The sequence below is a fragment of the Epargyreus clarus genome, unplaced genomic scaffold, assembly GCF_041222505.1.
Source record: "Epargyreus clarus isolate Ecla_fem2 unplaced genomic scaffold, WU_Ecla_fem_2.2 ptg000011l, whole genome shotgun sequence".
NCBI classification, from domain to species: Eukaryota; Metazoa; Arthropoda; class Insecta; order Lepidoptera; family Hesperiidae; genus Epargyreus; species Epargyreus clarus.
In genome coordinates this window covers 7,669,749-7,686,875 of record NW_027332219.1, presented here as the reverse complement: position 1 = coordinate 7,686,875, position 17,127 = coordinate 7,669,749, and the positions used below count along the sequence as shown (strand labels likewise).

General features: G+C 36.8%; 1 protein-coding gene across 8 annotated transcripts in view; it reads right to left on the bottom strand.

Moving 5' to 3' along the window:
* ena (ENAH actin regulator enabled) overlaps nucleotides 1–17,127 on the bottom strand; it is a 92,553-nt gene that overhangs the window by 13,608 nt on the left and 61,818 nt on the right. For 4 of the 8 annotated variants that reach the window (XM_073077903.1, XM_073077902.1, XM_073077904.1 and 1 more), the window contains exon 2: nucleotides 8,659–9,438. The exons of 1 other annotated variant lie outside the window; for it this stretch is intronic. In XM_073077903.1, coding sequence (XP_072934004.1) covers nucleotides 8,659–9,188 — 530 coding nt within the window. In that variant the 5' untranslated portion in view covers nucleotides 9,189–9,438. The remainder of the gene's footprint in view (nucleotides 1–8,658; nucleotides 9,439–17,127) is intronic. 3 more of the 8 variants (XM_073077906.1, XM_073077908.1, XM_073077907.1) reach the window with 2 other exon arrangements.

Sequence of the window (17,127 nt, the reverse complement as noted above, 5' to 3'; positions counted from 1 at the left end):
CATCGTTATCTGGAAAAAAAACGTAATATTTTATTTTATCATATTTAGTTCCTATCACAATATGTTCTTTTCTGCATTTTACTTTTACAAAATAATGTCGATGTTTCACATCTGCCAGGCGTCCCGTGACGGCTCACATTTTTTTTAAATTCAGAATAGGTTTTTTACAATACACTTTTTGAATGTCATTACATCTATCGCCATTTCACAAGCTGTTTCGTTAAGGAGATTGGAGTGAGGAAGGTTTAGGCCATAGTCCATCGCGCTGGCCAAGTGCATATTGGTAGACTCCACATACCTACTTTTAAAAACTTTTTTTTAAGATTTCTCAGGTATGCAGGTTCCCTCACGATATTCTCCTTTAGCGTTTAAGTAAGTGATAATTAATTTCTAATATGCACAAAACTTTTGAATAGTCAGAGGTGCGTTGCCTGAGATTTGAACCTCGGACCCCTCGATCAAGGGGCAGAGTTTCTTAACCACTAGGCTATAACTGTTGCTAAATAAAAATATGCCCAAACAAAATAAATAATAAAGTTTCTTAGTTCCTTCACAAAATAATGGATGACAAACATTCATGGAGTTTGCCCAAAGCACGGCAAAGGGGGGTGCATACAGGAAATAACTCAACAAAAATTTATATCAAGTCCATAATAATATATTAAAAAAGTTTTTAGGGTGTTGCCAAAAAATTAGAAAACTACTCGTAGATAATAAATAATAAAAAATACATATCGTCGTTTTTTATTACTTTTTGGTAGTATAATAAACATGTGTAGGTCATAATCTATGACGTGATCATTTTCTTGTTAGGAGTGAGTAAAGATTACTCACTCCTAACAAGAAAATGTACCCAGTTTTGAGAATTAAAATAGTTGCGTAAAAAAGTTTTGCCACGTCTCCGTGCTAAAATGTCCCTAAAATATTTGAAATAATTATTTATTTATAACGTAAATTACGTAATTATTACGTAAATTAGTTATTTATTCGTAAATTTTCTCTAAAAATGATTTTATTTGTCAAGGATTCAAAAAAAGAACTTACTAAAATAAGCTGTTTGTGGCTTTATTCAATTTCAAGGCGGCGAAGTATCTTTACTAATCTATGGTGTAGGTATACAATATGAGTAGGGCGGTTGGGCAGACGATCTTTGGCCCATTTTTTTAAGTGTTCGCCTAAAAAGTATTTTTGTAACGGAAATGGTTTCGCTAAAGCGTTAGGTTAGGACAATAATATATAATTTATGTCTATTTCTGGATATAATATGATACCGTATGAATACGATATCATTTGAACCAACCATTTCTTAAAATTTTGTTCGCTGTTGCGCGCTCTTTAATAATTTATCCCCGAATTTGATGGACGCACAGCCGTACGCGTGCGTATACACAAATTTATTTATTCACTCAACCAAATAAATATAGTTTTGTTGATTCGAAATATATTCGCTGTATTAACCGTAGTAAGAAGCAAACATTTATTTCGTTCAATATATTACTACATTCTTTGACCTTAAGAATTAAAAGTAAATATGAGTTGAGAATGTTAAGGTGGGTAGTGCACAGGAGGTTAATATACAGTGTAATGTTACATATTTTAATTAACATTACATTACAATGGTTCATTATCATTTATTATTTTTTTATAATATAGGAGTAGTAGACGAGCAAGCAGTCCACCTGGTAAGTGGCTACTGCCGCCCATGGACATCTGTAATCAACCCCAGATAGGATTAAATTTTCCTACCTAAGGTCGACCACAAATGCGCCGTTACCCCTGAGGACTAAGCTGCAACGCTTCCAAAAAAGTATGTATACCTTGCCACACCCTTCAAACTAGAACACAGCAGCGCTTAACACTGCTCTTGTAAGGCAGAACTGTAATGTTACACAAACTAATTTAATATGTGTTACAGAGCTGTAACACATATTTCACACTGTCAGCGCCTAGCTTTACTTACCTAGACGTAATGCAGCTACCGCGACCGTGACAGGTGAGGACAACAAAATAATTAATTACTAGCACATTATGGAACATTTTAATAAACGTTTTAATTGTTTCTTAACCATTTGATAGTTAATCTTTGTAAAATATTATTTTTAACTCGCCTTTATAAATAATTTATAGGTAATATAATAAATTTATTCTATATTAGAAGTGTAGATACAGTCAACTCCAAAAGTAAATTAACAGATTAAAGTTTCAAAAATACTTTTACACCCAAGAGACCGATTTGTCCAATTTTGGTTTTAAATTATTTGTGGAAGTCCAGGGAAAGTTTAAAAGGTGAGTAAATATGAAATGTATTTAATAAATAGATTCTGAGGCGGTATGAAGTTTGCCGGGTCGGCTAGTAACTTATTAATCTTTGGTATTTTACAGAACATACACACACCGCGTAGGTCGTCCGACCTTATGTAACGTATGACGTAACAACAACCTTTTATGATCATACACGAAAACGAGTAACCTTTACGAGATCCTACGTGACTTTTATGTTACGAGACGCCGGCGCCATGTTTTTAGGGTTCCGTACCCAAGGGGTAGAAACGGAACCCTATGACTAAGACTCCGCTGTCTGTCTGTCTGTCACTCTGTCTTTTGAACCTTGATAGACACTTGAATTTTTTATAGACATGCACAACAAACACTCAAAATAAAAAAAATGATGAAAAATTTGGTGATGCGGAACCCTCAGTGTAATAGTTCGACTCGCACTGTATGCAGTCTACTTGACAGTAGGGCGCTACTTCCGCCCATGGACATCTGTAAACCCTGGATAGGATTGGACACCTACATAGGGGTGGCTTTGCAGCCACAGCGGACTTAGAACGCCTCGGATAAGCATGTCTCCCTTACAACAACCCCACAAACCAAAACAAAGCAGCGCTTAACACTGCTGTTATTAGGCAGATATAGCTATGGCAGTGATGCCTCCAGAGTTGAACTATAATTCTACCACAATACAACCATATCCTTTTTGATGTGAAACATCTGTAGCCGCACGTAAAACCGATTTCTGGCGTGGCGACGCATGCCGTGGCGGCGCTATACGATGGTAAATATATACAGTCTATATGCAGTAGTGTGTACGGTGTGGCGACGCGTCGCCATGCGCAAAAATCGTAATATTTTATTTTATCATTATGACATATTTAGTTCCTATCACAATATGTTCTTTTCTGCATATTACTTTTACAAAATAATGTTGATGTTTCACATCTGCCAGGCGTCCCGTGACGGCTCACATTGTTTTTTATTTTTTTATAGTTTAACCTAACGATGAGGCAGACGTGCTACCTGATGGAAAGTAGTCAACGCTGCCTATGGACATTTGCAACACCAGAGGAGTCGCCAATGCATCGCCAGCTTTGTACGAGAGCTCTTTTCGCACCTTTTTTGAAGAGCCCCATGTCATAGCGCTCCGGGAATACCTCAGGAATATTCTGTAATCTATTCTGTAGTCTTAAAAAACGTAAGAGAACTTATTAGCACCACTTTATTAGCACCATTTAAATAGCTAACATAACCACACGCATTTCTAAAGAATATTAATTAAAAACGCAGACAAATCCGGACCACATTACTAGTACAGACATCGTCAGTCGGCAACACAATAAAATAAAAAGATTGTACCTACAAATTGTCGAACAATCGCAACCCGAATCGAAACGGGCACGACCATCTTAATTAATGAGCAATTGATCCGCTGACCAACATCCCAATTGGTCTGACGAGACATTTGCAATTAGCGAGCAGCTTTCTCGAGTACCTACTTTGGGATTGGAAATTTTGTGTTCCAAATCGGCTACATAGACCCCTGAGGGTCAAGATTTTAGGTAGAACCCTTTGTGGTTCGACTCACCTATTTCTATCTAATAACAGCAGTGTTAAGCGCTGCTGTGTTCTGGTTTGAAGGTTGTGGTAAGGGAGACATACATTTCCCAGGCGTCCAGCTTAGTCTTCAAGAGTAGCGATGCATCTGTGGCCAACCGCCGGTAGGAATCTAATCTTATCTGAGGTTAATAACAGATGTCCATGGGCAGCAGTACACACTTACCATCATGAGGATTGAATGCTAGCGTTTTCTTCTCCAATATCATACAAAAGTCAACTAGCTTCTACACCCACCACCTTTCTTCGTATCCATTACGACTTACAAATAACCATCATCATCATTAATAACACACTCAACATCGGCGGCACCGATATTAAGCAAACTGCCCGTAAACAGTCATCACGACATTCATACCTCTGCTACCCACATTACGTCGCGCAATAAAACCCAATTGCACGGCCCAATCCGATCAGTTATGCAACAGCCGCCGACGTGAGAGGACGTGGGCGATTGCCACAGAAGGCCGCGAGACACGTTCTACACGGTAGCAGGTTGGATGAATAATTTGAGGTGGAATAAAATATCAAGGTCGGCTGTGCCTGACGACAGTCGTTGGAGCTTTAACTTCGAGAATTGCACAAAAATTCTGAGCTATTTTTATAGCTGAATTTCAGTGTACAAACCTTAAATTATTTTCATGTCCTACTATTGGGCACGTGCTCAGCTATACAAGTTATTGGACCCAGTTTTTAAGTAAAATCCGAAAAGCTGTTTGAGTTGCAGGGCGCGCCAAAGAATGAGACATACATACACACATAGATACAAAGGTATGCTCGAAAAACATTATCTTCCTTATGGCGGAATTGGGATTTTTTTTTTATAATATAGGAGTAGCAGACGAGCATGCAGTCCACCTGATTGTAAGTGGCTACTACGGCTCATGAACATCTGTAATCAACCCCAGATAGGATTACATATTCATACCTGAGGTTGGCCAGATGCGCCGCTACTCCTGAGGACTAAGCTGGAACGCCTCGGAAAAGTATATCTCCCTTCAAACCAGAACACAGCAGCGCTACGCTGCTGTTATAATGCTGAAATAGGAGTGGTGGTGGTGCCGCCGGAGTCGAATCACAAAGGGTCTTTACCTACTTACTTGCTTGTATAGATTCACATAAAACACATACAATTAATAAAAGGTAATACCGCTCACCAGGAATGTATGACATTATCATCAACGTTATAATAATTACGCATATTACTCTGAGTCATACAATAAATCATATAATATTTAAGGAACTTATCCTTGTTAAGCAATAATATTAGTTAATTAATTATATAAATGATAGGACTTCAATAATAAATAAATTTATCGCCTGTATGTGATTTTCAATAAAATTACATTATTTAAATTATCCTGATTATAATTTTAACCCGTGTACGGGCAACTAGGCCTCATCTTCAACCCATTACTGTCCTACTGCTGGGTAGATTTCTCTCTCAGAGTAAAAGGGGATTAGACCATTGTCCACCGCGTTTGCAAGGTATTGTAAGACTTCACATACCCCCACATACCACTGCCCAGCAGTGGGTCAATTATTGCTTGAAGACGACAAACATATCATTCTTTTGTTTTGCTAAGAGGACACAGAATTCTTTCCATTACCTTTGTATAAAAATATATTTACAAGGGGCAGATTTTCTAAAGGTGGTAGAACCCTCTGTGGTTCTACTCCGGCGTTCTACACCTATTTTTGCCTAATGGTTAGACTCCAGCGGCATCACTACACCTATTTGTGCTTTATAACAGCAGTGTTAAGCGCAGCTGTGTTCTGGTTTGAAGGGTGTGGATTGTAAGGGTGACATACTAATCCGAGGCATTCCAGCTTAGTCCTCAGGGGTAGCGGTGCATCTGTGGCTGACCTCAGGTAGGAATATCCAATCCTATGTGGGGTTGATTACATATGTCCATGGGCGGCAGTAGCCACTTACCATCAGGTGGACTGGATGCTCGTCTACTTCTCCTATATTATATATTTAAAAAAAGGTAAATTAAGATCTACTGAAGTGTGTAATAATTAATATTCTACCTACCTTATCTAAAATTCCATTTTCGATTACAATCTTTACTAAACCAAATTACATCTGAACATTTTCAATGTTTGGATATACAACAAACTAAACCTTACAAACAAAACAACACCAGCTTAAACCTAACTTTATGTTTTATGACCAAACAACACAGTTATTAGAAAATAACAATAGGCTAATATTTAAGGGGTATGAAATTACCCATTAAATCATTTATGAGTGTACCTGATTCACAAAGCAATGAGTAAATTTACCTGTTTTTCATTTGTGACAAATCCAAATTGTCCCAATGTAATATCTATCTGTCTCATTTTTAACATATTTTTCGTATTTTATTAGTCCTTAGATGATTAAAATACGTAGATTGATCACTCTTAACAAGGAGTGTAACCAGTTATGAGAATTGAAATTGTTGCGTAAATAAAGTGTTGCCACGTCTCCGTTCCTAAATGTCCCTAAAATGTTTGAAATACTTATTTATTGATTACGTAAATTACTTACTATTAGCATAGATTAGTAAAGATACTTCGCCGCCTTGAAATTGAATGAAGCCACAAACGGTTGATTCGTAAGTTCTTTTTTTGAATTCTTGCCAAATAAAAACATTTTAGAGAAAATTTACGAATAAATAACTAATACTGCGTAATTTACATAATAAATAAATAATTATTTCAAATATTTTAGGGACATTTTAGCACGGAGACGTGGCAAAACTCTTTTACGCAACTATTTCAAATCTCAAAACTGGTTACCTGTTTTGTTAGGAGTGAGTAATCTTTACTAATCTATGACTATTAGTTGCTTATACGTAATTTATTTATTTGTCAAGAATTAAAACAATAAATGACAAATCATCCTTTTGTGGCTCCATTCAATTTCAAGGCGGTGAAGTATCTTTATATTTTACATATCAAAGTATTATTCAATATTTTTCCTACTAATGATAGATTTTTGACAATTTCTGGCTCCTAGATTGTTGAAATAAGTGATCATATTTATTATAACGGGCTTAAACAGTAGGTAAGACAAAAAATCTTTATTTTCAAAAAGTAGATAGCTATTAATAAAAAAGCCGTTTCTAGGACGACAGAGAGGAAACACCTAAACCTATCGATTACGTCTAATCTGTCAGATTTATCTTAAACAAGCTGGATAACAACTGAATAGATAACACGGAATTCTAAACTTCTAACCGTTATCTTATTTTCAGGTAAAAAAACTTTAAGCAATAATAAAATGATGGTAGTGTCAAGATTAAAGTTTTGGAATAAAGAGATTTCGTTAATCTGGAGTCGTTTTTAATATTTACCGTTCAAATAAAAATATAAAAAATACGCCCTTCAAATGTGTTTAGGAGCATAGTATATGTTACTTTTTAGGGTTCCGTACACAAGGGTGAAATTGCTGTCTGTCCGTCTGTCACAGGTATCTATCCTTGAACCATTGAATACACTTGAATTTTTACAGGCTGCTATATGTAGCAGCCTGTAAAAATTCAAGTGTATTCAATGGATTTCAATGTATTCAATGGAGATTCAATGGAGTGAGTTATCTTTACTAATCTATGGATTAGTAAAGATAACTCACTCCTAACAAGAAAATGTACCCAGTTTTGAGAATTGAAATAATTACGTAAAAAAGTTTTGCCGTGCTAAAATGTTCCTAAAATATTTGAAATAATTATTTATTTATTACGTAAATTACACAGTGTTAGTTATTTATTCGTTATTCATTCATTATATCTCTAAAAATGTTTTTATTTGCCAAGAATTCAAAAAAAGAACTTACTAAAATAAGCCGTTTGTGGCTTCATTCAATTTCAAGGCGGCGAAGTATCTTTACTAATCTATGGGCTGCTATAACAACAAATACCCATAAATATAATATGAACCGTAATTAATAGATACTTTACTGCTATAATAAATACTACAAATGAAAGATATATGAAAAATTGGAGGTACGGAACCCTCCGTGTGCGAGTTCGAATCGTACTTGGCTAATTATTTTGATATAAAAGCAAACAGTTCAGTTAGGTACTAATCGACTTCCCAAAAAAATAGGTTATCTATTTGCCACGTATAAATTTTCAATAACAATTTACTCATATTTTATTTTCGAAATAATACATATTTTGAATAAATTGCTACATGTGATTATTGTTAGAGAACATAAGAACTTTTATTTTGAGGTCACTGTAACCTCATAACCATTTTGATAAAGTCATTTTCAATAGTGTGATTTTCTACTTTCAAGTTCGTATGAAATGAAATGAAATATATTTATTTTGTATAGGCCTTACTTAGGCGGCACTTACAAATTGTCAGTTACAATATTTTTTCTTAAACTATTACCGGATCGGTACGCTACTTTGTATGTATGTATATATTCCATAATGCATGAGGAAATACGCATCAAAACGAATCATTCTAAAATGGTATTTTATTAATAAAACAGAATCAGTCAGTGTTACCTACTAAAAATCCCCATGAAATGAAGGAAACGTGGTGTTTATCGATGAAAATATAAATGAAATACACCATTTCTAACAGATTTCAAAAACGACTAACATATTTTATACGGTGCGAATTTAAAAGTCACAATTATTATGCATGTTATAAGAAACATTAAAAAACTTACGATGCCTTTTAAAAATCGACAAACATTTATACGGCGCGAATTTAAAAGAATCACAATTATTGCGTATATTATAAGAAAAATAAAAAACTTACAATGCCCAGTACTCCTTCCAGTCTTTCTCCTTGGTGGACCCGTATCCCCGCGGCAAAGTGGCAGTCTTCCCTCTCCCATTCAAGGAAGCCGACGATCCCCTATCAGGTAAACTCAAAACCGAATGTCTCTGAACTGGCTCCGATCTAAACGATTGAAACGAAATCTGCGACCCCATTTCATCTGACTTCAAACTCGACTGCGACCCTCGCAGATTTCCATTCTGGATTAAATTCGTCTGACCGTACTCTCCATTCCTGTAATCCCCGTTTAAGGAATGGCTTCCAGAATCGACGTCACTATTCATCCTAGCCAGCGGCGGTCGCGGCAACGGTCGGCGGTACGACATGCTCTGTGATTTATTAAAGGGATTCTTCTTCAACATTTTCGGAGATTCCTGCACGTTTATTAGAGACGGCATCCTCGCTTCCTTCTCCAAATCGATCTCGTGTTCCAACTGGGTCTGCACGTGCGCTAACATCTCTTCCAGATCTCCCAGATCGGGATCAATGTTCATTTTGACTCGACGCATTGTTTTAACACTCACTTTTCACTGTACATAATCTATTACCAAGAACAATAGAACACGAAACAATGAGACCCTATTTCTCGGATACAAGGGCTATCTCGGATATAATAAATATATTAACGGAGGTACAATGGACACGTGCGCACGCGTCGGCGTCCGGCGCACGACTGACACGGTTCGGCAACGTTCGGTTATCGGTCCTTGACAGACCATACGCATCAGCCTGTATCAGTTTACATCCGATATATGATAACTATAAAAGATACCCAATTGTCATTATTTTTAACACTTTAGTAGAAACAATATTTTTTACAGAACGGTGTGTCAAAAGCTTTGGTTAGGACAACGAACTATCGAGCATCTTGATTTCCTATAAGTACAAAACAATTATAAAGTTATTCCTGTCCAATTATTGTCAATTAACAAGTTATTTTACACACGAAACACAGTTTTTTAACGAAACGATGCATCAAAAGTTTTTTTTAAGACAATGTAAACTACCTGCTATGAAATACTAAGAAATATGCTTCAATTTGACTTTGTACTTGTACATTATTTTAGTCCTTTGCAAATGGGTTGTCTTGAGTGGGAAAGTAACAATTTCCTTAATTAAGAGAACGAAATATTAAGATGTTAGCTAACTAACTAGGGATGCAATGAGGTATCGATATTTCTATAATACTTTTAGATTTATGGTTCTGAAACCAACGCCGATATGATATTGTTTATTATCATATCGAAATACATTAAATATCGATATTTTTTCAATATTTCATATAACAATATGAGGAAGTCATTGATAAAAAAAAGTGTTCAAAATTAATATGTGGCCAAATTTATAATGTTTGAAATTTGTCGGTGAAAAAACAAAGTTTTTCTGTTCGAATAATTTGTGAAAATTTCGAATAATCGATAATATTGCGTTGAAATTTTCTTTACTATTCATATTAAACCGATATTTTAGAGCAATAATAGAGATATTTACATCGATAATTTCAACCCTAATACCAACATGTTATTACTTAAGTCACTTGATAATAATAATGTTACAGAAACAGTTACATAGTCTTACTACCTTAGATATTTCTCACCTCTACTCTTTAGTAAATAAAGATCATTTTGGTGTTTAGAAAGTGGCGACCTCTTTAAAGGTATCGATAAACTGTGAAAATAACTGCATAACTTGTCAACGGGCGATTTTATTGCTTACTGTTCTGTACTAACAGTAAACATATGGCCATAAACTTGAAACTACAAGATAAATAAAATCCGTGGATAAGTTTACAAAGACACAAGGTGGTTTCCTAGGAGTTCCTAGAAGTGGTTTCCTTTGTCCCAGTAGTTCTGAGACTAGAATAGGGCTACGGTATCCCCTGCCTGTCGTAGGAGGCGACTAAAAGGGGGCTTCCGGGGTTGCGGGCGGCAAGAGTGGGAGCTCGAACCATCCAGCAAGCGACCCCAGGAAGGACGGCGGTATGTGTGGTCGCATACCGTAGGTAGGTAGGTAGGTAGGTAGGTGTGGTTCACTACATGGTGTGGGAGGAGCGAAAACTGCTCCCCCAGGGTAGAGCCCGACCGGGGCATAGCGCTTGGAGGGCTCCGGTTGTGTTCCGTCGGAGATCCCGGAGTTCTCCAACAAGCGTTGAGGACGGCCACCGGGGAGGTTTTAGTGCGGTAAAAATCCCACATAACCCGGCGTCGCTCCCACGTCGTCGGGTACCTTTTGAAGGTTTCCCCCTCGAGAAGAAACAAAAAGAGTGGTTTCCTTTTGGAATCAGATGGAAGTGAAGATATATGAAAGATAAGTATACTGAAGCCATATTAATAAGAATAAATCTTTCTAATTTTGTCTACCAAAGACACAGATTAGTAAAGATTACTCACTCCTGACAAGAAAATGTAACCAGATTTGACAATTGAAATTGTCACTGTCATTTATTTTCGTCATTGACATTAAATTAAAAAATATAGTTTTTAGAACGAACGAATGAAACGATATTAGATCTAAAATTTTCAATTTCTGCATATTATAATGGTCAGTTTCGAGTGGTACTCATAGCAATGGATTTATTAATAATGTGCTCAATATAATGATGGATAATTAATGGTATTAATAATAAAACGGGCGTAAGTCACCTACCAAATGCCTTTACATCTTAATATCCATTGAACAAGTGACAACTAATTTGTAATAATATATTTCATGATCCTTATAATGTTTCCATATCAATTTTCTTTTATTTTTTTACAACTATTTGATTGTAATTTTATTTTGCGTTTTAGCCTACATTCCCTTACATTATTTATGTTTAGCATAATTAGTATTTATGTAGTAAATATACTGGTATTTAGCTGACAAATTATTTTCAAAATTATGTCTATTAGAATCTGGACATCCCGATTAGACAATCGCCAGCAGGTTTTTAAACTATCGCTCCTTAGACAGACCATAACATAACGAAATTGAGTTAGCATAAAAACGTGCGCAAAAACTGATACCCGCATTGCCAGGACGCCAAAGAAAGAAGTTTTGCATACAATTAGACCACTTGTCCTCGATGCATATTTTCGTGTTGGTCACCATATGTGTGGGCTGTCGGTGTATGGAACGACAGATTGACAACTTTTTATGTCAGTCTGTTTTGTTTTAGAAATATGGATTTGAGAGTGTTAATACATTTGAGTTTACAATAGTCTATTTTAACCCGACAGCAGCGGAGGGTAATGTTTTTCGTATGTATGTCTTTTTCTTTAGCACGCCATGCAGCCCAAACGACTTGACGGATTTTATTTTTAACATATCATGTAATTGATTGTGGTACAATAGTTTATATATTTTTAAGGAGTCGGGTTATTGTTTTTATCATAGATTAGTCAAGATTAATAGGTCTCACTCCTAACAAGAAAATGTAACCAGTTTTTAAAATTGAAAAAGTTGCGTAAAAAAATGTTGCCACGTCCCCGTACTAAAATGTCCCTAAAATATTTGAAATACTTATTTATTTATTATGTAAATTAGTATTAGTTTTTAGTCGTAAATTTACTCTAAAAATCTTTTTTATTTGTCAAGAATTTGAAAATACATATAACTAACAAATCCAAAAACCGTTTGTGGGTTCATTCAATTTCAAGGCAGCGAAGTATCTTTACTAATCTATGGGTTTTATAATAATAATTGTTAGCTATTATCTTTATATTTAAAGTCTTGTGTTTTTGAATTATTTTTCTTACTCTCCTAAAATATCCTGGCAGAGCATACTACATAAAGTTTCAGTAAAAAGAATATAATTATCTTTGTTTAACGGACAAGTAAAATATCGTGAGGAAACCTAGACGCCGAGAGTTCTTTAAATAAAAACCTTTAAAAGTACGAGAAGTCTACTAATACGCCAAGTGGTAGCGCGGTGCACTTTCTCACTTTGAGAGAAGATCTGTGCACAGCACACAATGTAATGGGTTGATGACAAGTAAATAAACAGTCATCAACAACCCATTACTGTCCCACTGCTGGGCACGGGTCTCCTCTCAGAATGAGAAGGATTAGGCCATAGTCCACCGCGCTGGCCAAGTGCGTGTAGGTAGACTTCACATACCTTTGAGATTATAAATCTCTCAGGTATGCAGGTTTCCTCACGATGTTTTCCTTCACCGTTTTAACAAGTGATAATTAATTTCTAATACGCACATAACTTTGAAAAACCAGAGGTGCGTGCCTGGGATTTGAACCTCGGACCCCTCGATCGAGAGGTCGAGTTTCTTAACCATTAGGCTATCACTGCTTCTGTAAATAAACAGTAGGTACTTAAAATTTGAAAAGAGTTAGAGGAGGCCTTTGCCAGAAGGCAAACTGAGTTAAGAGACCTGATATAAGAGATTTGTTGTTAATTATCTTTATTTTTATTTTGTTTATTTTTAAATTAAAAAAAAATGTAAAACCTTTTGTGATATTAGTGTATGTATATTCTCAGTAATAAAGGCTGTTTTATATTATATTTATTTACTTAAAATTTACGCTGAATTGCGGACAAAGCAGGCAATCCTAGTAAAGTTTACAACAACACATACGATCCAATTGCATTGACATTTAGATCGGTGCTACAAAACAAATCTGCCAATTAGGGGCACGCGACAATTAGATAAGGCGCCATTTTGCATTAGATCTCTGCTCTGATGTCATCCTGCGCTGCGTATCTGTGAATGTATAGGTCTTCGGACTATTTATTAATTTTTTTAGGGTTCCGTACCCAATGGGTAAAAACTAAGCTGTCACAGGAGTCTTATCTCTGTCCCTGTAGTACCGGGACTAGAATAGGGCTACGGTATCCCCTGCCTGTCGTAAGAGGCGACTAAAAGTCGGCTTCCGGGGTTGCGGATGGCAAGACTGGGAGCTCGAACCGTCCGGCAAGCAATCAAGGGAAGGGCGGCGGCATCTGTGGTCGCATGCCTTCGTAAACACCAGGTTTGCGGGAGGAGCGTAAAATGCTCCCCGCAGGGCAGGGCCCGACTGGGACATCGCGCTCGGAGGACTCCGGTTGTGTTCCATCGGAGATCCCGGAGTTCTCCACCAAGCGCTGAGGACGGCCACCGGCGTGGTTTTAGTGCGGTAAACATCGTGTCGGCGTCGCTCCCACGTCGTCGGGTACCTTATGAAGGTTTTCCCCTTTGAAACAAAAAAGGGCTCTTATCTCTTGAACCATAGTAGATAGACACTTAATATTTTTAAAGAGTAATTATAACGGAGGTTGCTATAACAATAAATGCTAAGTAAAAAAAATCTTGTAAATAAGTGAGGGTCGCAAACAAGAAACCGCTATTTTCCGGCGCTTTTCGTTTTATCTATTGAACCGTAATAGATGGTTCAAATTTTACAAGGGATACTTCCACCAATGGACAATAATAATCGATCGCAAATAGGATAAATAGGATTAATTGATTCGTGTTAAACCTGGTAATACGCATTTTTTTATAATATAGGAGTAGCAGACGAGCATGCAGTCCACCTGATGGTAAGTGGCCACTGCCGCCCATGGACATCTGTAATCAACCCCAGATAGGATTAGATATTCCTACGGGATACGCCGCTACCTCTGAGGACTAAGCTGGAACGCCTCGGAAAATTCTGTCTCCCTTACCACACCCTTCAAACCAGAACACAGCAGCGCTTAACACTGCTGTTATTAGGTAGAAATAGTATGGTGTGTGTAGGCACATGTAAATTGCAATACCATTTGTCTCTGTGTTTTTCATTATTGAAAATCGAATTCACCAGTTTTCAATAATACAAGAAACGCATCTTTTTCGACAAAATGGTCTATTAATCATAATACCATACAACATATTCCGAAAATAACCAGGATCAAAAAACCCTTCTAAGTGCAAATATTTCTCAATAAAAACTATAACAGAACACTTACTACTAAGAAAATCAACTATAAGTGAAAAGAAAAACACAATCAATACATTCTCAAAGCTTAGATTAATGGCGAATCAGTATACCAGGTCAGTGGTAGAAAGGCGATCCCGATACAATACAGCCGGTTCACACACTCGGCGAGAGCTGTTTTTCTACAACAATCAACAGGGCAACTAGTTGATCGACACTAGATTTTTTACAAAACTGAAGTAGGAAACGGGTATGTAGACCAACTCATGTTTAATTGTAATTGTAAGAAGAAATAGTCTAAATGTAAGTAGCAAATGAGAATGCAATCCATCTGATGCTGTCTACTGCCTGGTTACCTGTAATCAACCCCAGATTAGATTAGATACCTTTTTATATCATATAGGAGCAGCAGACGAGCATGCTGTCCACCTGATGGCAAATGTCTACTGCCTTTGGACATCTGCAATCAACCCCTGGGCTGACCACATAGTTCGTAGGACCGATAACCGGTGGGGTAGGAAGGTCCTCGAATGGAGACCACGTCTCGGCAAAAGGAGTACAGGACGCCCCCCGACCAGGTGGACTGATGACCTGAAGCGGACGGCGGGTAACCGCTGGATGCAGCCGGCCCAAGAGCGGTCGGAGTGGCGCAGACTAAGGGAGGCCTATGTCCAGCAGTGGACTTTAAAGGCTGGTAGATAGATAGAATCAACGCCAGATAGGATTAGATATTCCTACCTGAGGTCGGCCACAGATGCGCCAATACCTGAGGATTAAGCCGGAACAAAGCAGCGCTTAACACTGCTGTTAATAGGCAGAAATATGTATGGCGGTGGTGCCGCCGGAGTCAAACTACAAAGGGTTCTACCACCGTCAAAATAATTATAAATCAAACAATACCCCAAATAGAAAGTGTGTAATAGTCTCACGTATATTAATTGTAGGATCTAAATCAGAGGTTCCCAAACTTCACTTGGTCAGGGACCACTTTATAGTTACAACAAAAATAAACTATAAAAATCAAACTGAAACTTAAACTTTTAATGAAAAACTCAATAGGAACATACATTAAAAGAAATAATTATATTATAGGATAAACTTTTGTAGTTTTGTATTAATGTAATTTCTGTAGGTTGCATCATATTTACAAGTTCAGCTTTTTTTATAATACAAGAGTAGCAGATGAGCATGCAGTCCACCTGATGGTAAGTGGCCACTGCCACCCATGGACATCTGTAATCAACCCCAGATAGGATTAGATATTCCTACCTGAGGTCGGCCACAGATGCGCCGCTACCCCTGAGGACTAAGCTGGAACGCCTCGAAAGTCTGTCTCCCTTACCACACAAATAGCTGCCCTAGGACTATTGTTACTAACATTGTTACTTAAAGTTACACGCAAATCATCACTTACTTTCAAACGGCAAAATTACGGCCCGCTATATTTAAAAATTGTTCGCGGAGCACAATTTCGCTTCTGCGGACCACTGGTTGGGAACCCCTGATCTAAATGAACATGTACTCTTGCAAAGTTAGAACGCCCCAAATAAGTATGTTTAGTAAACAATTCAACCACAACACCGCTGTATTGCTGCTGCTATAAGCCAGAAATGGTAGGACAGAAATAGTCATGGTTATTGCAAACAATCATAACAGTTCTACGCTTCGATATATTTGTGGTCTTATTTCTAACATTCCACATTAGGTCTCTAAATACACTCATTAGAGTATACATATATAAATAATTATGCCTTTTTTTAAAACGCCTTCTACATTATGCCTTATTGCCTTTTTCTAAAGAACACCCACAAAAACACCCAGACCCAAAAACAGAACATCTAAATTCATCATTTAGATGTCTGCCGGGGATCGTACCCGGGACCGTGAGCGCGTCATACCGGTATGGTGACCGCTCCGCCACGCGCGTCCTCATTATATCATATCATTATGTATTGTTTATATTTATGTACTTTATATCATTAGTAATTCATTAAGTACCAGGCATCTATAAATCTATAAGGACATTTTTATGAACATTCATGGGCTTTCAGGCTTTCTAAAGCACGAACAGCCCATTATTATTATAAATAGACCATTTTGTCTTATGTTTCTAAAAAAGATGGTTTCAAGAAACCATTTATAGTATATACTTATAATAAGGCCCAAACTCTAAAATTTGGTAGCTGAATAAAATTCACATAACGTTTATATTACCTACTAGGTAATTAAGTAATCTATTAATTATGCAATTTATTTAATAACGGAATAGCCACCAATTAATTTTAATTAAATTTCCTTCCGAAAGACACCTTTTATATTCAAAATTTAATGCACCGTACTAAAATTTAATTTAATCGGTTAATCATATTTAGAATTGTCTGTGATAGAGTGAGGCTGTGAGTGTGTGAGTTCCATTTTTTGTTTTCATGTACGGAACCCTAAAAGCCTCCAAAGAAAAAGTACTCTACAAGTCTTCACTCAAAAACAGTAAAGAGAGCATCAATAAAAAATCCCTTATATAGAACTCTACAAAGCCCTACGCTCTACCGATTTCTCCGA